This window comes from Anser anser, assembly GCF_964211835.1.
Source record: "Anser anser genome assembly, chromosome: 5".
Taxonomy (NCBI): Eukaryota; Metazoa; Chordata; class Aves; order Anseriformes; family Anatidae; genus Anser; species Anser anser.
In genome coordinates this window covers 63,662,493-63,688,576 of record NC_139725.1, presented here as the reverse complement: position 1 = coordinate 63,688,576, position 26,084 = coordinate 63,662,493, and the positions used below count along the sequence as shown (strand labels likewise).

The 26,084-nt window shown below is 41.2% G+C and overlaps 1 protein-coding gene across 4 annotated transcripts in view; it reads right to left on the bottom strand.

The window, feature by feature from the left end:
- DDHD1 (DDHD domain containing 1) overlaps positions 1-26,084 on the bottom strand; it is a 66,509-nt gene that overhangs the window by 26,735 nt on the left and 13,690 nt on the right. For 2 of the 4 annotated variants that reach the window (XM_083836770.1, XM_083836772.1), the window contains 4 exons: positions 24,476-24,649; positions 17,169-17,270; positions 11,978-12,106; positions 9,993-10,140 (listed from right to left, as the gene is read on the bottom strand). In XM_083836770.1, the coding sequence (XP_083692896.1) occupies positions 9,993-10,140; positions 11,978-12,106; positions 17,169-17,270; positions 24,476-24,649 (553 nt within the window). The remainder of the gene's footprint in view (positions 1-9,992; positions 10,141-11,977; positions 12,107-17,168; positions 17,271-24,475; positions 24,650-26,084) is intronic. The other 2 variants (XM_083836771.1, XM_083836773.1) reach the window with 1 other exon arrangement.

The window sequence follows — 26,084 nt, the reverse complement described above, 5'->3', positions numbered from 1 at the left end:
CTCAAAACAAAATATATCTGAACCTCTCTGCTGTCTGGGGGAGAAGGGGAATATTGGCGTATTATATTCCTTTAAAAATGCTACTTTACTACTGAGGCATGAAAGACCCATCAGCAATGGATGAAAAATAGCATGAAATTCTAGAAGAAGATAGCGAAAAATCCATGCATTCTATCAAACACATTTAACAACCAGAGGAAGTGTTGTATTTTCCCTTCTTTCCTTTATACTGTACTTAGGTCCCAATGACATTAGCATTTCTGAAGATGAGCACAACAAACTAAATCTGACCGAGGGGCAGCAATGCTGAGTTTCCTGCAGCTGGTTCCCAGCTAAAAATCAGAATTTTGTTTTGAGGCAAAACCCAGAGTTCCAACATGTTTTATTCTATTTTCAAAGCAAACCCCCTTCTGATGATTGCTGCAACCAAATGCACGATGACATTAATCTCCCACCAGTACTTCTACAAATCCAAATGTGCTTCAGGTAAGTTTCACCCCCTGGCTGAGACACGTTCCTTGAATATATGAGTGCTCCTGTTCTGCTTCAGTAGAAACGCAACAGTTCAGCCTAAATCACTACCAGCACCTGAGACAGTAATCGCTTCAGCTGCTCTGTTTGATGGGCAAAACTGTCTGCTCTGAAACGGTATCAGCACTACGCAGGGATCCTGTATGGACAACTCGTCTCAAATTCCTGTCCTGAGTTTAAATCCATCCTTACCTCTTTCAAATAAAGCCAGCAGTACACAGCAGGTAGCTGAGACATGAAGTCGGGAGCTGCTCAAACCTCTTCCACAAGGTTGCCACAGGAGGTGACAATTCAGTTGAAAAGGAAGAAGCACTGACAAAAGTCATTCTGAATTTCCCTCTGTAGCTGTTGCCCTGCACAGATCCGGCTCAGTAACAGGATTTATGTCATGCAGGAAAGTTGAAGGTGGATGTGGCCAGAGGAATGGAAGCAGAGAGGAATTTCAGCTCCTACCAGCAGCTCGTGAGGGCTGCAGAGGGATGTCACGGTGGCTTTGGGCGAAACACTTTCTACTTTTTAACTTTAGCCTCATCAGCTTCACAGTGTGGGAGAACACGCTTCACCGAGGAAGGGTTGAATGCCAATGCCTTGCAAAAACATTTTCTACAAAAATAATTCTTATTTTTTTTAAATCATCTTTTTTTTTTTTTCTTCTCCTCAGGATAAGGAAAAGCACATTATGCTAAGAAAAGGCAGGTCGGTGACATACCAAATTTTTAATTGAAGTGGGCAGACAAAAACATTTTCCCATCAAAAAGTAGGTGTTGGTTATGAAAGAAGGGAAAAAAAGGGGAGTATCCTTTGGGACACTGTGTTTCAAAATAGTTACTGATGGCGTAACTCTTGACCAAGCAGTCAAGAAATGCAACTAATCAACATCTCTATTATTAAAGCCTGGTTTGACTGCACTCCTAATCTCCTAGTATCTAGTCCAATGAGATGGCAAAGGTTTACACACAGGATGTCCTTTCTGTATAATGGGGGAAAAAAAAAACAGCAAGAAGACCTGCTTAAATCAGGGCCGATGAACCTCTTTGCTTAGGGCTATGTAAGCTTTTTTGAATATTTTTTGCATGTCATATGTAAAGCAAGCAAACAATAAATAAATAATATAAATACACACACATATGTAGTGGTGATTATGTACATCAGATGAAATAATGAGACAAAGCTCACCTAGGGGGGTAGATCCTAAAAAGGATAAAGGAACAGTGCTGCTTTGCCCCAAACAGAGCTTTCAGCACTCCTCACGAGCAATTCCAGGATGCCTTACAAGCAGTGTTTGTACAGGGAGAGTGACTGGTACTGGCTTAGGAAGGGAATTGTTAACATTTCTGTGCAGGTGTGTGTGGGGACTACACAGGCACAAAGTGACCCAGCCCTGCAAAGCACAGACCAAGCTGCGCCACCACCACGCACACAACACGCCTCCGAGGACACTTTCTCGAGAGCCTAGCTTCAGCTGCACAGATTATCAAGAAGATAAAAATTCAGTAAATATATATATTAACATTCGTGGAGTCCTTGTGTAACCGAAACAAAAGAAAAACACACCTGTTTGAATAAAATCAGATAATTGCTCATACAGAGAAACTTAGGGACCTAAAATCCACATGAAAAGTATTTGGCAATGTTGTTAGTTCTTTAGTATTGCTAAATCTGCTAAATTTTCTGTGCAAGAAGAAGGATAGTGGCCAGCTAACATGAATTCAGAAATAGCAAGTTTAACAGTAGATCAGCAAATGAGCAGCAATCTAAAGCTGCTAGACTTAAAAGCACTAAAAGCACAGGAACTTTATATGAATAAAGCACAGATTTCTACACTGCAGTGATTACTTTGAATGAAAGAACTTCTGCGTAACTTGGTCCTAACAGTTCAGGGAAAAACATGTGAACTATTTACCCATTAGTGGCTGCCATAAACATTATGAAGAAATAGCTATTAGAGCTATTTACAATCCCTGCTTCAAATACGATGGCCTTCTTTTATCCTGCTGGTTATTAATCTGCTGATTTGAAGGTTTTGTTTTTAAACACAGATGGGCGGCTGTTAGGTAATTAACCCCCAAACCTCAGGAGGTTACGGGATGGCACAAGTCACCATCAAGCTGTGTCACGTCCAAAGCAAGGAGGCGGGCAAACTGGAACCCTCTATCAGGAAACAAAATGTTCCCTGGAGCTCTTTGCCATGGAGTTTCTTCCTGTTCCAAAGGGCTCAGGTCTTACTAAAGCTGTTCACGGGAAAACTGATGGAGGATTTTTAATTGAAAGTCTTATTTCTTAAGCTAGACACAAGAGTTTGGAAAAACGATGCAGCTAAGAAATTCTGCCAAAGCTTTTGGGAAAGCTTCAAGTCTCCCCTAAAAACTGGGCCAGTTTTGTGTCCTTTAGCAAAATATAAAATGCAATTTTAACTTTTACCCTCCCACATCTTGATGGTTCCCCCTCCATCAGCTGTGGTTGCCCAGACATGGTGCATCCTTTGGCAGAAGGGTTCCAAACTTCGGCTAAAACAGATTATGGACAAACACTCAAATGCACTTGGGGCATACTAGAAAATCAAAAGGCAACTCTGTGTGCATCTTCCTCCTGTCTCACAAAACACATTCTAGCAGAAGAGGTGGTCTATTCCAACAGATTTCTGTTAGCTGCCACATCACTGATGTCAGACCAAGCATTCAGCAACCCCATCTCAGTGCTGGTTCAGGTGTGCTCCTCCACTGCGGCACACTGCACTGCGTGTTAGCCTTAAGGAGCTGGTTAATACTACAAAGTCCTGCCTGTTTTCAGATTACAAATTATACGGTTACTAAAAAAGTTTAATTTTTTTGCCTACCACTAAAAATTCCTATGCCATCCAGTTCAGCATTACTAGCCAAATACTGTCAGAAAGAGGTGCAATTATTCTCTCCCCCATTATTTTACAGCAGCAATATCACACCCGTCTCCTGATCCCAAGAGTCACAGAGGCATTAGAACACATTAGCAGGACAATTCCCAGTGCAGCACATCTCATTTACAGGGAATGGCACTAGACGGCATCTCCCACTGATTTTCATCAACAGCTTTATATTTCAGATTTTGACCAAAACTGTGGTGTAATTGCCAAGCAGTGTGGCTGTGCTCACATACAAAACACCAGAATATACACCTGCTATATATACGCACATCTGTTTTGCTATTAAGTCTTTTTTTTTTTTAATACCTTCTTCTGGCTTAAAAAAAAAAAAAATCAGCTATTTTATTAGATGGCAAGTCCCTCCAGCCACTTGCTAAATTAACACGAACCGAAGTGATAAAACCTCATCGAAACAGGCAGAGAATTATTCCGCTTTCCAATACAAACAGAATTTGAAATATTGACCCCAGAGCAACAATTACTTAAATATATACATCCAAATGCATGGTAACAACTAAAATTTACGATTTTTCTAAGAGAAAAACCATTCGAGCACAGATGCAGTGCATGCCTTGGAAAGCGTTATGACCTATTGCTATTTTGCATGCAGGAAGTAATGGTCTGGAAATACTTTGAGACTCACGATAAATAAAATGTGTTTGGCTGCCTATCTCTGATTAAAGCAATGTACTAATACTCCCATATTTTCATAGTATCCATCCTTGTATAAGTATAATCCAAGGGTGAACTAACATATTTACAATTATTGCCTTTTTTTTCTTTTTAAACTCTTACGCTACTCATTTTACTGCTCTGTAGCATTCAAATAGTACATAAGAAATTGAAGAAATTGGAGAGTTACAAACAAGTTAGCTTCATCCAGTTCACAAACTTTATAAAATCACTTTGATATCTGGTAACGGAGCAAAATAACTGAAGGGCTGAAAGTGTTACTCATTTTATTTCCAAGTCATCTTCGCAAACTCTCTTCAGGCAGAAAATCTAAAGCCGAGAATGAGGGAACGCTCCTGAATTCAAGAAGCTTACACCAGCCAGCTTCTTACTCTGAACTCTTGATTTAGGAGCTAGGGCAATGGGCGAATGGCTGGGAAAAGAAAAACCTTGAACAGTTTTCTTTCCTCTTCTCAATGTGAAGGAAATCCATGCTCTAAATGCAAGTACTCAAAGTAAAGTGGGAATAATACATAATTGGATACATACTTTTATGAAAATTTCTCAAAAAACCCTTTACTCCCAAAATGTTACACTTCGCATTTCTTGTTTATCCAGGGCAGAGATCCCCGTAAAGTATTTGTTCTGCTGCTAACCCAGAAACAAAGCAAACTAAAGCCATTCATGGGTCACATACCTGGTAAATTAAGCTCAAAAGCATTCCCATACTGGTTTCATTACTCTGGAGCTCAGCACAACAGAGCACAGCACTCCCTGCCTCTTTGAGGAAATAATATCACGAGTTTTTGAGGACACTTGAGGCTGGGTTGAACTAAATTTGGTAAATCGAAGCGAGTAGTGGGCATGAGTAATAAAAACTGAGTTTAGCTCAAGCCAGAGGAAATGAAAGGGACGCTGTGTTCAAAAGCTCAGCCGCGTCTCAGAAATGCAAACTCGAGTTTTATTCAAGGCAGATTTCAAAGAGCACCTGCAAGACACGTGTTGTCTTCTGCCCCTGTTCGTCAGGGATTCATCTGCTCTCGGGCCTTAACTTATTCAGACCGCTGCTCTAGGGTATACAGAGACTCATTTTACTTCAGAGGAAAGATGAAAATTCTAGGAGGCAACCAGAATGAACATAACCATGATTCACGCTTCATGCTCTTCAAGAATAATGGGACTCTGGATGACCAAAGGAACCCAACCTTCTTGGTTACGACTATGGGATCGCCAGGACAAGACTGCGGATGTCCAGGTCCTCCAAATGCAGGTTCCCCCCTGCCCAGCAGCACAGCTCGCCAAACAGCAGCAGGGATGTCCGTCGGTGAGATGCTGCCTTTGGCAGTGAAGCAGATCAGGCACTCCCTGTTCCCGCTGCCATACCCTGCCTCCTTGCCTGTCCCTCCCATCTTCCAGATGGGGTTCTGGGTCTTTGGGTAACTGCAGTGATCAGGATTACGATGGGGCCGTACAGTCAGTTGTGCTGCTGTGGGTAGGGAACGTGTAATGCTGGGCAGAAAAGAGGGCTGGGGAGAGGAAGGGAGCAGGAACAAATGCAGAGATGTGCGTAAGTCCCAAGCAGGCTATTGTACCTTTGGTCCAATATGCAGTCGTGTTAGATAATTAATAAACATACACAGAACAAGCTCTTACAAGAGTATTAATACCCTAACCATCACCTTTTACCTCTTGGGCTGAACCCGTTTACCTTCCAAAGAAAGCTCAAGTTGAAACCGGTACAACAACAGTTACCACCTGCATGCTTAACTTCAGAGGAACGTGCAATTATTGCCAGCACCGAAGAATGGAAGACAAACACGTAATATGTATGTAATGAAATGCTAGCCCTTAAATGGAAAATAAGCAAAACTACCCAATACGTGAAAAGCTGAAAACATTGAAAACGTTCTACTAGGAAATCTTGATTTAAGATTCAAGCAGCAAATATTAAATGCATTGAAAGGCCTCTGAGAGGCTCTGCAAGGGCTTGTGTACCACTGGAAATTTACCAAAACAGCTATTCTGAGGTAATTATAATGATAATCCACAATTAAAAAGCTTTCTAATGGGGCTTGCAATAAAAATGTAATTGGTGATTATGGAACGCCAAGATGATGTGCTTGTGCAGACAGCAATTTTTGTGCTACGAGCAGCAGCACAGGCAAATACAAATTTTGAATCAAAACAGAAGATTCAGACAGAGGCAGACAGATACCAGGGTTGGAGAAAGAGCAGCCAAGAAGCAGCACAACATTACAGCTATTATGGAAATACACAGAACAGTTACTCCATTCATTTTTTAAGCACAGGAGTTTATAAAATTGAGAGGGTCAGCTTCTGATAAAACAAGAGGATTTTTTTTTAAAGGTTGGAAACATGGATAGCAACATTCCTAAATTCTATTTAGTATATTTAAGGACACCCCTCTCCACCCCTCCCAATACACACAACCTTAAAGCACAACTTCAACAACATGAGAGACGAGGCTTCAGTGCAAAAACACTCTATTAGGTGTGAAAGTATGTACAATTAAAAGATTATCTTCAAATTATCATCTTTTTAAAGTTAACATTGTACCATACCAGAAATCTAATGTCAGAATACTGCATCTGATGGCAAATCAAAAAAACTTTTTATATTACATAGAAATACAGAATAATTTTTTTTATGGAAGAAGATATAATAATTCCTTTTCTTCTGCAGCATCTCACAGAGCATTATTCTGTCCACGTTAGCTCAGCTGAATCATTGATCCAGCCTGGAGGAGGTACTGTCTCTTCTCAGACGAGTTCTGCTGTTAATATCAGCACTGACAGGAGCAGCTTGTTGTACCAGCTGCTGTGCTACATTTAGATAATAAATGTGTTTAACTTTACTGTGAAGAAACAAAATCATGTCACATCTTTTAAAGACCTGTTCATTCAAACATTGATAAAACGCATCTTTTCCATTTACCTACTTAGAGGACACCCTGCAACCCTAGCATCGAACCACATTAATGAGTAGACTGAACTCCATTTCTTAATGAAATTAGCGCATGCAATTTTAAATTACCCTGGAATCAGGGTTCTGTTTTCAAGTCTGTGACCAACAGTATCTGCCTAATGATGCAGATACATCATGAGCTGTACCAATTCCTTCTTGAGGTAGTAATCTGAGGACAGCGTATCAAGTGAGCTCTGGTAGGGTCTCTCAACCCACCTGGGTTACAGAGAGAGTATTCTGTGTCTGGGTTCTCTTTCTTTTCTCCTTCTTTTAATACCACGTGTTCAAGTGTGACTATGGTTTTATGCTATGAACTGAAGTGTTGCTCTCACACAGGCTGAAATAAATGCAAACGTTTTATACCAGGGTAGATCGAACCAAAAGGAAGCAACAATATATGTACATGGCAAAGATGAAATGCAGAAGAGAGGTTTTTAAGGGTGGGAGGAAAGGAATGAACCCGAGCAATCAATCCCCATCCAGAGATCCTCCAGTCCCTCCAAGCACCATACCAAAAAAATGCAAGGTGTTGTGGAGTTTGCCTCCTCTTTCTACCCATCAGACTAAAATAACATAGTTTACAGCAGGCTCTACATTTACTTGCTTATCAAAGACACCAGACAGCCTAGAGCAAAAGCAGCTTTCTATTTCCAAGGGACACACGACGACTACCCCACGGTTCCCACACAGGTAACATCCATTTCTCAAGCGACACACAAAGCTGCGTGCAGCCCAAGACAGTGATGAGCTCTGGGGGCTGCTAATGCTTTCTGCCACTGCTGGTGGTACCCAGGTATTGGTGAAAGAAGAAAGGAGGGATGGCGACACTAATGGGCAGACCTAAGGCTTAAGTTCCAGATTTAGCATGGCTGCAACTACAGGCTTCCCATGAAAGTCTGCCTACTTGAAGCAACACTGAATTTTTTTCTCTTTAGATTCTACTTTAAAGGGTCAAAGAATACTTCTGCCTGTCCTTCTTATCCTTTTTCAAAAGGCAACATTTGACTTCTTGTGTCCCTAATGCAAAAGAACATTTAAAAAAAAAAGTTAAAAAGAAAAACACACACATCACAGATGAAAGTGCTAACAGAAAGTGTTAGTACGGCTTGTGAGAACTGCCACTGTGTCGGCCTGGCAGACATTTTTTCTAAAATCTCTTCCTAGAACATATGGGATCTTCTCCACCGATAAGTTTTAAGCTATTAGAAAAAAAGATTTCAATCTAACATGATGCTTTCATTTGCAGATTTTGTACAGACTACACAATTTATGCCAATAATTAGAATTTTAAAAGAATATGCAGTGCTGTCTGGTATTTCTTGAGGGTATCTGAGACCAGAGTGGAATTTACTGAAGCACAAAGAGTCTTGCTTCCCTTTTAGAGAAAATATTTCATAGAATGGGCTGCCAATTAAAGTGGGACTTCTTATGGAATGGACACCCATGCACTGTGTCCTGAGCTGAAATTAATCCACACATACAAACCCTGTATGTATTTTCAATGCAAAATGGGGTAGGAGGAAAGAAAAAGACAAAATGACTCCAAGGTGGAAGTTTTATTTCTGGTAGCTGTTAAAACAACAACTTATATTTAGGACGTTTGCATTACCAGTGTAATTGGCTCCTACAAAAATGTAAGTTTTTACTTTTATCTTGGTGACTAGTTTCAGATTTTTATCAAAAAAGGTTTCTCTCTCCGGTTTTGCTTCCTTGCTCTTAAACACCACAAATGTAAGAGAAGCGAAGTGCTACACAAGGAGAGTAGGGAGTAGCAGGTTGTTGCTTTGAGATGACAAATGACACAGCAGTGAAACCACGAGGCCTAATCTACTGTACCAGAGGACACGAGTGGAACAATGAGCTGAATGAACACAAGAGCCTGCTGACACGATGGCACACACTAGAGAAACGGCACCTCTGTCACTTGCATGAGTACTGACCCACATAGTTGTTCATTGCCACGAAATCAGCAATCCTAGCTCTACACGTGCCTTCACAGGAGTCACTGGGTGTGTTACTATTGCTGTTGACTTTGATGGAAAGTGGAACTATTTGGGGCACACATACTAAACCACCTGCACAACAGAGATCTGCAGTTAACACTTCTAGCCTCCTCTTTCAGCTAATGAAGCATTCCTTAACACTACCTTGTTCCCACAGCGCTGTCATCAAGACTTTACAACTCCTTCTAATATTCAACAAAGGTATTTTCAGGGACAGCATTCTCAATAATTTGGGAGTTTCTCCTCCTATTCAGCAGCACTCTGAGTGGCCTTCTGAATTAGCTCGGACGTCAAATCAAAAAACATTTGCAAACCAAGCTTCACAAAAGACTTCTAATGAAAAGATCCCGTAAGCATTTAATTACGTCGTACTTTTCATCAGACTTCTGTGTTCAGAACTCAGTGAGTAGACTCTCAGCAGGAGCTTCCCACTGTATTAAGTAACTCGGCACTGGTAGGAATGCCAACATTCGTTCTAGTTCCTCATTTTCCCTCTCTTACCAGCATGCATTTCACTTGCTCAGTGTTCTGACAACCAGCAGGAGCAATGGAGATTCCACTTCTTTTTGATCAAATGAAAATCTCTCCCCACCCAGTTGGCAAAGTCACTGAGCACCAGTGCTAGAAATTCACTGACCGGTCCTCTGAAAGTCATAAGCACTGGTCATGAAAACTGGATGCATCTTTGCTCTTCTGGCTTGCAGCTACTCTCACTAGGCCCATACAGTTGAACTGACATAGGAAGTAGAGCACCCACAACATAAAGACTAATGACTGAGGGAAAGAGGGGGGGAAAGGAAACAGGAAGAGATACAGCTTAAATCGAAGAGTCTGCTGTCATTTATAATGTCAGCGATTCATTCAGGCTAGAGTTGCTACTGCAAATAGTATGAAGGACTCACATAGCTGTATTTTTGATGATCCTTCCTTGGTCCATTTTCTGCCCAATACCATGCACAACAAACACAATGTGACTAGTTTGTGGTGGCTTGTCTTCTAACGTAGCTTCTTCTACATAGCCTCTATGTAGCCTTGTCCCACTACTTGAAGCTGTAGAAAAAACATTATCCTGGATCAGTTACATTCTATGAAGTGCAATGGTCTTACATGACAGATGCTTAACTTGTCTCAGACCAATACATTAAAGTATTCTGAAAATACAATTATACATAAAGAATTAGCATGTACTTTTTAATAATCTGCAGTTTTAAACTCCTGAGAGATTTGAGCAACTAGGTGCAATTAACTGTATCACTCAACATATTAGGCTATTTCTACTGTAAAGACAACCAATTTCAGAGCTGTTTTCAAAAACAGCTTTGGGAAAACATTTGTATAATTGTCCATCCACTTTCACAACACAATGCTCTTCTTCTATGTACCTCAACCATTAAACTTCCTTGTATTTCCATCTTACTTCTACAGTGTGAACTGATCATTGAAATGTCTTGCCAGACAATTGATATGCGTTGTCACTCTTTATCCGACCCCATTAAGAGAACTGGCTGAAACGCTTTACAATTTTTCACGCTGACAGGAAAAAATCTACATTTTATTCCAAGCCCATCCATCCTCAGATTTCCTCACTCATTCCCCAGGTCAGTAGCCAAACCAAAAATCAATTATGCTGGCAGATATGGGCATCCTCTTGCTGTCCTGCTGATGGCTTGTGAAACCCACTGGCACAGCGTGGCTTCATCCCCCTCTAGTGACAGACCCATATAGAAGGCAACAGCCTCGTGTGAACGCTGGCTGTGCGATGGGAGAGAAGTATGAATCCAGCAAGCCCTGCAGATGGCCATACAGAGGAAGAAAGCATCATTCGTCACGTGAAAATCTGAAAGGAAGAACTTGGTTTTCTTTTAAGGAGGAGAAAAACATAACAAAAATGCTAAGGGCGGTTTTCACACAGGACGGACTTATAAAGTGGGCTTCTATTTCATATTTCTTACCCCGAACTGCTTAGGACAGAGGTTGTTTATTATTTATTACACACTGCCCAAATCGTGTTCTGGATACAGACTATTTCATTTCTTCTGTAATTTTGTGCAACAGCATTGAATTATATTAATTCTTGGCAAACATTAATTAAGTATCCACCCAAGAGCCCTGTGGGTTAAGAGGGCATTAATTACAGAACAGAGACACGAGATTAAAGCCATACCTATTACTTGATCTTGTCTCTTCAGAGACAAAGGAAGAAAACAAAAGGAATTTGTGTATTTTCTTGTTTTTGTAGCTGTCCAGCACTACACAAGAATGCTACTGCAGAGAGGACAAGTTCCAGATTTCTAATTGGCAACAATCTGCCTTTCCTTTAAGGGGGAACATCTTCTCTTCCAACCTTCTCAGTCTCACTGGCTTTATAACTGGTAATTTTGAGCTAAATTAGCTTGGATTTGTACTGAAAATACCTTCTGTCCAGGTGTAACTGCTCACCCCTCCTCGCAGTTCATAGGTCTGTCTAATGAACTGAAAAAGGCAAGAACTGGCAAGAGGGGAAGCTATGATCATGTTATTAAGGAATGCATCACAGTATGCAAGTAACACAACGGCAAAGTTAAGATTGCAAAGGGAACTGTGATTCTTATATTGTGTCTGCTAGTCACTGCCACTGTTGTATTAGAGTAGTAAGCATATGAAAACTGCTGCTTCTAAAATAATAATAAGAAATGTAATACAAATATGCCACAGACTATTAATGTATAATTACAATTATGCACAACAACCCAAGGCACCTATTACACTCTTCTGCAAAAACTCCAACAGCAAAAATGGGCCAGTCACATATTGTAACTTCAAACTGGAAGTCTCCTTCTAGTCTTAAAGCAACAATCTTAAAATACCGGTATTTAAAGTATTCTTTACAAACCCCGAGAAATATTACCTTTGGAAAACCCCAACTTTTGTGTAACAGTTCTTGCAATTTTAGATGTTGTTGCATCACTGTAAAGATACACTTCATCCACACTGTGCCAGTCCACATGGTTGCGACTCAACTTTAGACTATGAATAGCTGCAGCAAAAAGGAACAATATTTAATTTAGATGGATAAAGGGAAAACAAAAACCCATTCAAACACAGAAAAAAGGGTAATTCACACACACTTTAAAATCTAGATCTCTATTATACCTACATCCACACTACTTCTTACCTTGAACGGTTTTTACATTTCGGATTAATCTCACCAAGACAAACAGCAATTAGGAGACCCGCTCTGAGGACATTTCACATTATTCTCCTGCCACCCTCAGTTTGGGCTGTTAGGCTTCCAAAATATATCCTTAACTGAAAACAAAGAACGGGGTGGGGGGGCAGGGAGATGCACCCCAAAAATACTAATGGCTGCTGTGATGACCAGGTAGCTGCCCCATGCACTCTTGCTAGAAAAGCTCAGCTGCACTCCTAGTTTCTCTGTCCTGTGACTGCTCAGTGGGATCCCTGGTTTTGACCAAGGTTACAGAGCCCTACAGCAACACAGAGGCTTTCAAGGCTCTGTTACTAGAAGGCTCCACTGCATCTGCTAGCCTTTCAGAAACGTCTAGGAGATGGAAATGCAGTTCAATGAGAAAGCCTCTGAATGAGTAATTTCTGGCACCGAACAGAATCTAGCTCTTTCAAAGGCCACTAAGAGCTCTATAGAGCATTTGTGCAGTTCCTGTGTTTTCCAGATTTGGAACCGATTGAACTCTGGGACCAACCTCATGACACACTGCCTGATTGTCGGATTAAGCACAGCAGGCATGTTATAATGCAAGGCAGAAACTCTCAGCTGAGCTTGGAGCTCGAGTGAGCAAAACCGTATCACAGCTCTATTACTAGCACTGCAGATTTCACCTAGGTTTGGAAATCTGCTGCTTAGGTCTCATCTAATGTGGGATATGCAATACTTGGAAAGCTGACAACTAACAGCAATAGCCCTCTGACAAGAAAGTGTTATTTAACTATGTCATTGGTCTTGCTAAAAAGTCCAAAGGCATGGAAAACACCCAGAGGGATTTTATTTTATTTTTTTCCATAACAAGTGGAGCTCTAGCCTGTCCCCTACTTGAAGTTACTCGTATTATTTGTACTCTAAAAACATTCTGAGAAAACTTGAGCCATCATGGTTTCATATTTTAACTCTCTTGCAGCACAAACCAGCCGCATTAAACTAAATGTTGCGACCTTTCTCCTATAGTATTTTTCTTTGCCTAGGCAGACAGAACTAACAGTCTGATGAAAAACTAAATCAAGTCTCTAGGAAACAAGGGGATTAGAAAAGGATGACCCCTTTTGCCACAGTAAATAACTGATACACAAAAAGTAACTAGAACTACATGGCTGTTTGACACTGGCAGAACAAAGAGGAAGGGAAAACAGCCTGACTTTGCAGAGCAGACACGTCAGCTCAGGCTGATGACTGGCCAGAGCAAGAAGCAATCTAGTGAGAACTCAGTGAACGAGCAAACTGTTTCCTAAACACCCCTACAGGCAAAGAGATGAGTCCACGTCCAGAAATCTCAGTTTAGAACTGGAAAGGAAAGGAAATTCCCAATAAAACTTCCTCTTTCGGGCTTGGGAGTCAATGCATCAGTCTGTGATGTCCTGAGAGGCAGGGAGTCCAGTGGCAAAGTGACTTCCTTGCAGGTATGTCTGCAAACTCCTCTATCCCCAAATCCACGATCGCTGCAGACTTCTTATGCATCATCCAGCAGGTCTTTAACAAGCTTGTTCCGCTCACATTCTATGAAATCACGCAGTATGTTCCTGGGGAAGCTGACAGAGGAAGGCTGGAAGCATGATGCCTTTGGAGATCACTGTGTTCAAGGTCCAAACCATGCCCAGCAAGAAGCAGAGAAGCCTGTGACTGAATTGCTTAGTATCACCACTGGAAAGGCAGTGGCTTGAGGAGGAGTGATCCTTAAATGCTGTCTGCAGTCAGGGGTGGTTTTTTTTTTTTTCCTTTTTTTTTTTTTTTACACCACTTGGACTATGTATCCTTCCTTTCCATCTAACACCAAAAATAACATTTTAAAAGCTGTTTTGTCTTGAAAATCAAATTATTATGAAAATAATGATTCTTAAAAAAAAAAAAAAAAAGAGAGAAAAAAGATGCAAACCATGCTTCCCAGGTATAGGATACCAAGGGCTGCCATCGCTATTTTGAACCTGAACATGGGTAGGAGAGAATTCTTTTTCTGAAGATGAGATAACGTTGATTTACATTTTGTTTTCAGACACAAAGGCTGACTGCGATGTAAACCTCTTGCATGTTGCAGAGGTAGTTAAAGTGACAACTCCGGAGCTGTTCACACCAAGAAATGTCACAGAGTGTCAGAAAGTCACCAAGGCATGTCACAGTTTGCCTGAGGAAGCAGAGGGTATCAAGCTGCAGAATTCAGATTAGGCAGTGCGTACAGCACAGGGGAATGCTCTTCATGCTCATTCCTCTGCCTTCTGGTCCTCCAGCAGCACGCTTGCTGTGTTTGTGGCTTCATTCCAGGGCACCAGGTTAGGATGTTGCTGAGCTTCACTGAGATCTGACTGTGGCTAAGGCATCTCTGAAAGGCAGGCACAGAAGACGAAGGATCTCCTTGTAAAACCACAGGGCAGGAACCTCCCTCCGGATCTGACTTCTTGCAGCTTTGTTTTCACATGAGCTACTTCGCTGACACTAAGAAGATGCACAGCTTCCTTAGCAGGAGTCGCTGTAGATGCACCTTCCCCAGGTGGCAAAACCCCTAAGCAATCTCCACGCTGCTCAGTTTTCTGGTTTGGTAAAAAGGCTGAGTCCATAGAAATGAAACCAAGTTTTGGTTTCCTCTGTAGCCGGAAACAAAACTGTTTTTTCAGGAATACCAAGCAAGACAGACACCTAGAGTTTGAATACACAGAAGGCATAGCCCCACTGCAGATGCAAGACAGGCTGCTGCTAGACAGAGAGAAGAAAAGGTGAAGGGAGATGGATTAAGAAAGGTCTTCTCCCAGCTGAAAATATCACTGTTTCCTATCATACAAATCTCCAGTTTCACCAAGACAGATGAACATAGATGGAAAAACCCCTCTACAAAGTTTAAATATAAAAATGGAGAAACAAAAAAAAAGAAAATACAAAGTACATACGCCTACAGCCTTGAAGAACCTGGTCTCAATTAGACAGCAGAAACTCATCTGGAGCCAAAATAGCATGAGAATAACTGAGGAGCAGGAAGCTTGCACTGTTTTTTTCATGCCAATAGCACAAAGTCCATGGAGAAGCTGGGGACGTGCACACTGCACGTGCACTGCCAGTGCAAACAGCCGCCTGGCTCCAGTGCTCGAGGAGCTGAAGGCTTCCAGCAGAAAGCACTGGCAGACAGGCACTAGAAGATGGCGTTTCACAGAGCCAAGAGTTTTAAATTAAATATCTTTTAAGGTAAGCACCTGGTTTTCACTCGGTGCTTTCATCTACCTGCCAAGACCAAAGCACGGGGTGATTCTTTTCTACCAGTTTCTATGCTCACGTCAAAATCAATAGAGAAAAGCATCTTTGAAGTGCTAAGAGCTCCACAAAGGCACTGTCATTCCAGTTAGGGCTAAAGACCAGAGAAGGGATACACACTGTCTGAAATCCCTTCCTGCCTTCCCTCCTCCTCCAAATTTATTTTTAAGTAAATCCGTGTTGCAATCAGCCTCAGTTTCTGCACAAAAACTGGCCAGATCATACACATAGCTGAAAGCACAATTTGGCCACTGTTGTTGTTTTTTAAACAACTTTGAAGCTCTGGTATGTAAACCTGAGGTACAGTTGTGGACTTTAAATCATTCTTTTCATTCGATACACAAAGGCACATGAAAAAGGCTGTTGCTTTTAATCAAATTGGGCTGTTTCACATTGCTGTCCTTTTTCTATGGCACTTTACCACCTCCTAATTCATGAACATCACTAATTGCTATAAAGGCAACTTTAATTCAAGCCCATCCAACAATACAACTGAACATGATTTGGTGAAAAATACATAGAATAATTTCAAAACTACAACGACAAACTGAAAGGCAGAAGTCTTTTCTTACTGTTTAAGACAGAAGTTATGCTTTTCACCTTTAACAGATCTGAGTTCCATGTGTGAGAAGAGGCAGGAAAAAGTTGACTATGCACCGTTTGGATTTCAGGCATTTGCATTTGGACTCAGTTACCAAAAAATATCATTATAGGAAGTCAAATGGCAAGTATTAATGCATATCAAAATAAGTTCTCATCCTTCAATATATTCCTAGGAACTAAAAGAATATATAGTATGACAAGAATATTTCTAAACCTACCACGTGCATTTACATTTTAAATCGAAGGTGCAGTTTTCAGAAGTCTATTTCCACAGTCACTAAGAGTTTAATCTTAGTTTAAGCATTACCATGATTTAACGGTGCCGGAGAAAGATCAGCGACAGGTACTTTTGAGCCTTCTGCAATCATTAATGGCTCTATTCCCACCTTCTGAAACAAATTTGCACATCAGCTGCTGCAAAGTTCACAGTTCTGTGACACAGCAGCCTTGATCATGTATCCTGTACAGCCTCCCTTTTTTATATCATGTGTCCAAAGTCTTATTTTATTTCAGTATACAAAAGCTGCAGTAAAAACAATTTACAACACAAAATTAAAGATGCATGCATTATTCAAAAAGTGGCAAACAAAATATTATCTAGTATAAAACTCTTTATCCAGTTAAATCCCCCATTCCTTCTCTGACATAATTTACCTTAACACCAGGCCTGTAGAGATTCTCAAGAAAGTTGCTTGTAGGTTATTGAAAAAGCCAAACCACATAGTAAGAGCATAAAAGTTTATAGTTTTTATCAATCACAAGCAATTATAATAAAGGTTACAGCATCATACTGCTAGCATCTACTTTCTCTACGATTCACAATGCTGCTGCTTTTCTTCTAAGACTCATGATGCTTTTTCCTTCCCTTTTGAAGGAAATGGCATGAGCACAGCTCAAGACATTGAAGCATGTAATTCTAACACATTTCACTGATACGAACAAACTAGAATTTAAAGCTTCCTAAACCAGGAGTACTACAAGAAAAAAAAATAAAAATCTACAATTACTGTACCTTGGGAACGCTTTCGCTTAAGACATGCAGCATCTGAATTCTCCTTATATCCTCTCCATTTGAACAAAGAAGGGAGGGAGAAGGGAGGGAGGTAGTAGAGAACTAAAAGTAAAAACACTGAGCTTCAAAGTAAAATTTTTAAAAGGGGTGTCATTTTTTTCATTAGTGTTAACATTTTTAGAAAAAAAGTTGGTGCATTTATTGAAAAAGTATATACATTTAAACTGGTTTTGTAGCAAAATTGTCAGGTCACATTAGCCAAATTCAGTTTTGTCACTCTTCATAAATGGTTACAACATCACAACAAAGCTAAAGGCATTAGTAAAAGAAAGCTGTGACACAGCACAAGCAGTCTCCCCGAGTGCCTTTGCATTAACACGTACAAAAGCAGAAACACACTATTTGGTACAGGGTAGAACACAAAAACCCTGAAGTATACTCTAAGCATTTAAAAACAAACAAAACAAAAACAACTCAATTTTAAGCACAGCTCTATTATTTTCCCCAAAGAGTGTAAGAGGATCATTAAAAGTCAGATTAGACAAAAAATCCTACTGTCCCTGTTTTGTAAGTCCTCAAGAAGCTGCCTTCAGCAGTGAAATGCAACAGCATGCACTTTGCCTCCGACAGCCCTCCCATCTGCAAACAGGAGCTTCCCCTTGATGGTAAGGCAAGTCCATAACGTTTATTAGACTTTCAATTGTCTTATTTCACTAAGAATACTGAAATACTGCATAGCAGACCAGAAGATTCATTTTCATGGACTTACCTTCACATCGGTGCTGTGTGATTATGGAAGAAATAGTTTAATGTAAGTGAAAGCTGCTGCTGCGCAGGTAAAATTATGTGGTCAGGAAGCTGCTTCTTTTGGCACTTACACAACAGGAGAAAAGTCCTCAGTTATAACAGATACCTTTTACATCTTGGGTGCTTCCTGAGCAAAGCTGACAGTGAGGTCCTACAAATCTAACTCTTCTGTGCTAATGCTCTGGGATCCCTCATACAAATAGCCTTACATCCTAAGCAAACCAAGTAGTTTGAAAATGCTCTAGCCTCAAAAACGTAATGTAGTCAAGAGGGTGTGCTTAAATCCAATGAGAAATCAGAGTTTCCAGTTGGGCTTCTGAATCCATGAAGTCACTAAAGCTGCAACGGTTGGAAATCAGTCAGCCTGCTGGAGAATAGGGAAATTGCAACTGAAATGACATCTGCCCTTACAAACACCAGGAGTAATTGGTACTCTGTAGCCCAGTAGCTAATGCCAGTGCCAGTGGGTGATATTCCATGCTTGTGTCAAGGGCTTCCCAAGCTTCTTCCTATCCTCAGCTAACAGCTCTGTCAGCAGATGCCTTAATACAGATGCAGGTTAAGTATATTGCTGTTGCACATCTGTTTTCTACAGGAGAAGAAAACTAGGCTCACAGTTACTGCACTTGGGACCTGATGGATTAATTTAGTCTACAGAGTATTTTACTTGCTCTTGCAATACAACTCACAAGAGGAATATACACAGGAAATTCAAGTCAAGTATAAGAAAGGTTTTTTTTTTTATTTTTATTTTTTTTATGGTGACAGTGGTAAAACATTGGCACAGACTGCCCAGAGTTTCCTTAGATGGAGATGATCAAAACCCCACTGGAAACACTCTGAGCAGCCTGCCCTCATCAGCCCTGCTGCTTTGAGCAAGGGGGTTGGACTAGATCTCCACAGATCCTTCTGATCTTGATGACTTTGGTTCTATGAACAAGACTTTCCCTTGTAAAGGTTAACTTAGTCAGCTGCAACAACAAAAAAAAATGCTTTTTTTTTTTTATGAACAGGGAAAAGCGTATTTGAAATCTAAGGCAGAACGGAGCAACTACTCCAAATGCAATTTTTCTGTTTTTCGTGGCATCTAACCACACACTGGAAATCCATAACAAAACACAATAAACTTAGGCACTTTCAAAATCAATGCATTATAGAATTTGTTCTGATTCTGACTCATGGGATTTTTTTCTACATTTCTTATAACCTAACATAGAATCGATCACAGAGTAACTCCCATGGAAAGGACTCGCTGGGGGTTGTCTGCTCCAATCCCCCACAGACAGGATCAACTTTTAAGTTTAATCCAATTTCAAATTTGGCTCCGGTTGCTCTGGAGATTTCCAGCTGAATCCTGAGCATCTTTATGGATGGCTATTCCACAGCCTCTCTGTGCAAATATAATCATCTACACCTATTCCTATCTCACTATCACATACATGAAACTTTCGGCTTCACTTCATCCTAATTAAATGAATACATCTGAAGATGATAGGTACATAACTGTACATGACAGTAACAGCTGATCAAATATTCTTTAAATATAGGTAGCAAACCTTAAAGCTGCTAGAGAATATTATTTATATTAGGGACCAGTCTATGATGCACCCTTAGAAGCACTGCTCAGTGGCCTTGAATGGAAGAATCAGAATTAGCTGCCACGCTAACCTAGTGCAGCAGGAAGCAATGCCTGCTCTTCCTTCCCCTTTCTTCTTGCTGAGCACCTGCTGTCCAGCACCGTCCCCACTGTGCAGCAAAGACTGCAGCTTTACCACGTACCAGGCAGCAGTGGGTCCCACAGACCATACCTCTGGCTCATGGTCAGCCTGCTTTGTGTCTCTTCCATCCTCGATCACCTCCCTGCACCCGGGCAGTGGGCTGCCTGCTGACAGCTCCTCTGTGCCCTGGGAGCTCATAGCGAGGGGCACGTGTGCTCTGCTCACACAGCAAGGCAGGAAAATCAATGCTTAAGTTGCAGAACATCACTGCCTTTACTGTGGTTGGATGCTATTAGCAGAACATGTAGTCTAAGAAGCTTTGAGAACCTGCCACGATCCAAGTGCATGGTCTTGCTTTCTCTTTCAGTGGCCTTGATATCACGAAGTCACCAGAGAATGCTGCTCCTCTCCTTCTTTGGAGAAGTCCTGAACTCATCAGCTGCCTGAGCACGCACAAAAAGCAGCTTCTAAATGTTACATTATTCTGTGCATTTTAAGTTTACTGACTGCTAACAAGGTATTATGATACCCTTTTTGGATTCCCTTCTAGATTCTTTCATCTCAGTTACTGCTTTGCAGAACAAGTGTTATAATATTAGAATATAATATTTATCTCAGAAATATTTATAGAATTATTTTACAACAGTAATATGTTTAAGTATTACAACTGGGTATATGCAGTACAAGAAAGGTCTGTATTACTGCAGAAAGACAGAGGTATCTATCCATTCTCAGTGTGATCAAATAAACACCCCAGATATTTTCATATTTTAAGTGTCGATATTTACATTTTAAATTTTGAACCGAAGAATTTAGATCAAAACATCACCTTACATCTTGTGCTGGTATTAATTTACATCTGTTTGATGTTTTTAAACATTTTTAGAAGTAAAGTTAATTGACTTGAGTTGGAAGTTTGAAGAATGAATCTTCCTTAAGAAAGATATGCAAAGCCAATATATAAGAGAGCCTAGTGTTACCTGGATGAAAAAAAACAAAACCAAAAACAAAACAAGTACTAGATAAATGAATTTGAGAGCCAAACATCGTCTGCCTATCAACAGAGAGGCAAGACAACAAATCAGACCTGGAAGCCTACATATACTGTTTCAGCAATGCAGCATCTCATTTAGGGGTGTAATGTGTCAGACTCAATCACTTTTAGCAAATTGTTGAGTATCAAACAGCAAGCTCTACTCCCCACTACAACTACTAAATGACAGCTACTCAAAAAAAATATATAAAATTCCTTAAAGTAATGAGAAGCCAGAAGATCCTTTCCTGAATCTGCTGATATTATATTTGTGATTTGCATCAACTCCAACACAGGCTGCAGACATTTGCCTTCACAATAGAATCGACACAGAAATGCAGCCAAACCGCTGGTGCTCATCCTTCGTGTGGTTTCCTCTAGCTGTATTGTATTTATGTTCTGTATATAATTTGGCATTTTCTCTTTTCCTGTAGCTGTATCGGTTACCCTGTCTTACAAGACAGAATAGCAATGCCCCTTCCTGTATCTATCAACTATTAAACCAACCCTTAAAACTGAAAAACACATCTGGAGTTCGGCCAGGATCGAAGCAGGCTCCAGGGTGATGAGATGTGAAAGAGAGGGCAGTCAAGCTGTGGAGGAGTGAGGTGATGCCCTTGCAGCATTTGCTTCCACTGGTATTCTGGTAGCATTCCCCTGGCCTGGTTTGAGGCATCTCAGGGGGCAGAACATCCTGCATAGCCAAGGAGGAGAGAGAGGCTCGTGCCCTCACCATTCCTCCTCAACATGCACACATCTGCCTGGTCTGTCGTGCCTGGGGAATCAGCTGTCACATCCCCACTACTCACATGCACGCTGCACTTCAGAGATCTCCGGTAACTGGCCTCTTCAGGCATTACAGGTGCTAACACATTCAGGGCTAAGCATCCCTCCAGAAATCTCAGGAATTTGTCTCATTTCTATAAGCAACAGGAAGAGCTCTGGTACCTGGGAACCTCACCTACAAACTCCCACAGAACATAACTTTCTGGGAGCCAAATCCAGGCCAACTGGATACGGCAAAACTAAAGGTCCCATTAATCTACTTGGACAACGCCAACAAACAAGCGCAGGTAACACGCATAGTTGCTCATTGCCACTTTTTGCAAAGCTGAACTCATCTGTACGGCTGATTCCACGCGAACAAGGGAAGCGGCACCACTCAACCTGCGCTTAAATGGGGTCATTCCACTGCCAGCGATGTGCTAGCAGGCTACTGAAAAGCTGAGGGTGCTGAACACCCGCTAAACTTGCTCACAGTCCTCTTTTCTCCAGGAAAGGATTTCAGAGCACAAAAAAAAAAATATGCAAACGAACTGTACACTGAATCTTAGATGCTAGCTTACAGGATATTGTATGCTGCCCCAACGTAGTAGGCTGAAAAGGATTATCAAAGTTATCCAAAGCAGGAGCAGCAAAACGGGAACCTGCTCCTAGCTTCTCAGCCTGCTGCCGTTGGTTACGGCAAAAACTGGGGGAAAAATCAGGAACCACCAAGTTTGTCAGCTGAGTATCAACACCGTTCTCATTGACAAGCTAGCGTTTCATTATTTATGATGCAAAGTGGCATGTTCAAATAATAAAGTAATTACGTGTAAGTAATAAGAGGCTTTGTTACAGCAGATTGCCTTCGCTTTTGCTGAGAAGTCACGTAAGATTGCTGTTTTTTCACCATTTACAATGGTTTATCACAGCATTGTGAACAGCCATTTTGCCTCCCAGTGATATTTACAGATCTATTCTAACTTTCATTAGTCACAACAGCTCATAACAGCTACCTGGAAAATTTGGTGGGACCAAATGTGTTTAATACAGGATGCAATTTAAGGAATTTAAGCTGAATTCAGCACTAGTAACTAGTAAACTAGTTACGTTTACTTCACCAAAGACCATGCAAATCACAAAGCTTCTCCCAGTGCTGTGTGCAGATGGCAATCATAGATGCCAGCTGACCAGAGATGTTTTTAGAGGTACATCATCATGACAAAATCACTTTTCACACTTATTGTTTAATAATTTTTCTGCAACTCCCTCCCCTATTACTACAAAAAATCTATTGAAAGGTTTTGGTGATGTTACACGTATTCTATTTTCAAGTGACTCCATTCAGAGCTATTATTTTTTACTTTAGTATTACAAAAGGCTCTGGTGGCTGGAGTCTTTCTCTGGTCTTTTATATTTTCGTAAATAACAGGGACTGTATCTTTCTCACTCCTTTCCTCAATCTCTTCTACCTCAAATCTGAAAATTTCTGTTCCATAAGCCAGACTTTTGCTGAAAAAAGCCCACCTGGGCTCCATTCCTTACACAGTGAGGTGCACCCAAGTGCAAACAGACATTATTCCTTCCTCCCATCAGAAGTTAAGCTACCAAAGGCTGGAAGCACTCAGCAGCCATAAAGATGTGCTTTCCAAGCGAAAGCATACTGCCCTACCAGAACAGCACTGCACTCACACGGAGGGTACAGCTGTAATAGCAAAGCTGAGCTTTGTTTCAGTGCAGTGAAACACTAAATATTAGCACGTTTGAAAACAGGTAACAGTGCCCTTCAAAAGAGGGTTTTTGCTGGCACAGTTCTGTGGCTCAGGGGTCACACAATTTCATGTACCTACCTGACAGAGCTGTTAAGGCAGAAGGCTACTGCAGACTTGGCCAGAGGGAAAGAATTTTTAAAGTGGTACAAATAGAAAAAAATAATTCAGAGTTTTTGCTAGCTTTGAGGGGAGTTAGGAACTTAACTGCTTTCTGCATTACTAACAAATCTCTGTAAGTCAAAAAACGCACTTCTGGTTTTTCCCACAGTTATTACAGAAGAACCCTGAATACTATCTTGCTTCTAAATTATTAACAAGGTTTTCCTTGCGTGGTCACACAGTTCCCACAGAACTCCTCCATATTCATGGCCAAAACATGGCCACTCCTCCATTCTCTAAACATTTTGTACAAAGTTGTAGTTTAAAGAAGCTTAAACATAAAGCTGCTTTGTAAAGAATACACAACCAAAAATGTTACTAAAGTGTACTGGAAGGGCTCTGTACTTGCAGCTCTTTTTTTTTTTGTGGAAGTGGAACAAGTGACAACCAAAACACAAAAGCAAAGTGTGAAAGCAAAAATACCGAGCTTTTGCTGTGCTACACTTACCCAGAGCAACCAATTCAACTGCATGCAATAGACAGACAGTAATTTCAGAACACTATTCTTAAAAATGTTAAATGCATTTGACTGAGATTTCCCAAGAACTGGGCATCCTCAGCCTGGTCATTAAAGTATAAGGACTTCCGTAACAGCATGAATGCCTAAGATCTTCTATAGCTGAAAACTACTCTAATAAAGTCACAGATTGAACTAGAACGGAAAATGATCTGCAAATGTGATCTGTAAAACTGATGCTCCCTTTAGGGCAGAATTAGGAACACGGGCCAGAGAGCTAAGAGCCAGTCTGCATTCAGACACTGACACTCTTCTTGGCCCATAAAGAGATTTCAGTTTGAAGTAAGATTTCAAACACTAACCAAAGATACGAAGCATTAAGCAAAGTGGGAGCAAGTTGTTTATCCATGAATATAATTTTACAGTGTTCAACAAATGTGCTAGAAGGAAATCCTACAACATTAAGATGCACTGGAGAAGGGGACCGCAAACTGAAGTCTATAATACTGCTCATTACATAGGACGGAAAAACCGTCACAGATCATGCTCTTATATAAGACCCCAGCTGTCCAGAAAACATACTACAAAAGTGATCTTACCTTCCTTTCCATCAACAGGTTTTGATACTTCCATATCAAAGCTCTCTTGCAGCTGCTGGCCTCTGAAGCGGTTGAGATGCTCCTGCTCTATTAGGTTACTTTCCTCCTCTTCCAGAGGTTGCCACGTACCGTCAATAAACCATTGTCCACGCATTACAGGAATCTTTTCTGTTTCTAAAAATCAAACGAGAGGTTCTTTAATGCTACAGATCACAAACTGAGAGCAGATAAAAGGGAAAGGGAACTCGGTGGTGTTTTGATGAAAAAGTTACACTCCCTCTGCTGGGACCCCTAACAAGGTAACCACAACTGCCTTGAGAAACACCACTTCTTCCCACGGGGCTGAGGGTGTTTGAGGATGGGAAGGATGGACAGAAAGATGTACATTCTGCAAAATTTATTCAGGGTTAAGTTCAAACAACAGCCCAACTTTAATGGGATTATACTCCTCTGTACCCAGTTGCCTCGTATTTAAAATGTTTCCCTACACAATTTGACTGATACGAACCAATGGTTTCGAAGTCATAAGGATGATGCAGAACGAGGAGACAAAACCACACAGCTTACCCTGACTGCATAGAGCTTTGTTTCCTTTGGGAATTGCACTTAAAATAACTCAGTTTGCGTATCACTTAACATAAAGGATGCATTTCAAGTTATTTCTTGATGAAAATCAGTTTTTCAGTGAGGGTGGATTTCAGTCCCTGTCACTCTAGTTTCATTTTCAGCACTCTGAAAAAGGAAGCTGGGTGCCAAGCATTTGCTGTCCACGTGACAAGACAGAAGTCTCTCAAAAAACACGTCCTGGTATCTATTCTTCACCAAACCACGACTGATGCCCGAACTAAATACCGGGGCTGCAGGGAGCAAGAATTCTCCTATTACACGGCTCCCTGCAAGAGTTTTGAGACAATACTATCCATTTTAGCTAGCTCAGCTCAGAATTTCTCCTCCTATACCTGGAAAATAGAGCAGAAGCGCAGGGTGTTTGCACCATGGCCATGTACCTCCAGCCTCGTGGGACTGGCACAGAAACCCAGGGGGCTGGCCAAGACCCCCGGGTGATCCCACCACCGATTTCCAGCGCACACTCACGTGTGCTGCTGCATCCCTCAGATATAAAGGGAGACTCAGCCAAACGCAAACATTTAGTGTGTGTACAGACTAATGCACAAGCTCAGCTCTCCAAGTAGTACTCAACCACAAAAGGAGAGGCTTAGAAAAGGGGATGGGGGAAAAAAAGCTAGGCTTTACTGCCCAAGAACTGTTCCTACTTGGAAGGTGTGAGAACAGCTGGTAACAGCTGAGAGAGAAACAATAGATGCAAAAAAAAAAGTAAAGGAACATTAGCTGGGTAAACTACAAACAAAAATCAAAAACCCAACCAACCAAAAAAGTCAATACAAAGCACAAAGACTTCATGGTTCCTGAGCAAAGGACAGAAGCAGAGATGCCTGACCTGGCACCAGGCTGGCAGGAGCACAGCACGGCTCAGCAGAGCTGCCAGCAGATCTCTCACCGCCTGAGCACCACGCTGGGATGGGCCACGTCCCACTAGGCTGGATGCAGGTTCGGGAGCTTCTGCACTGCCCTCTGATACAGATATACC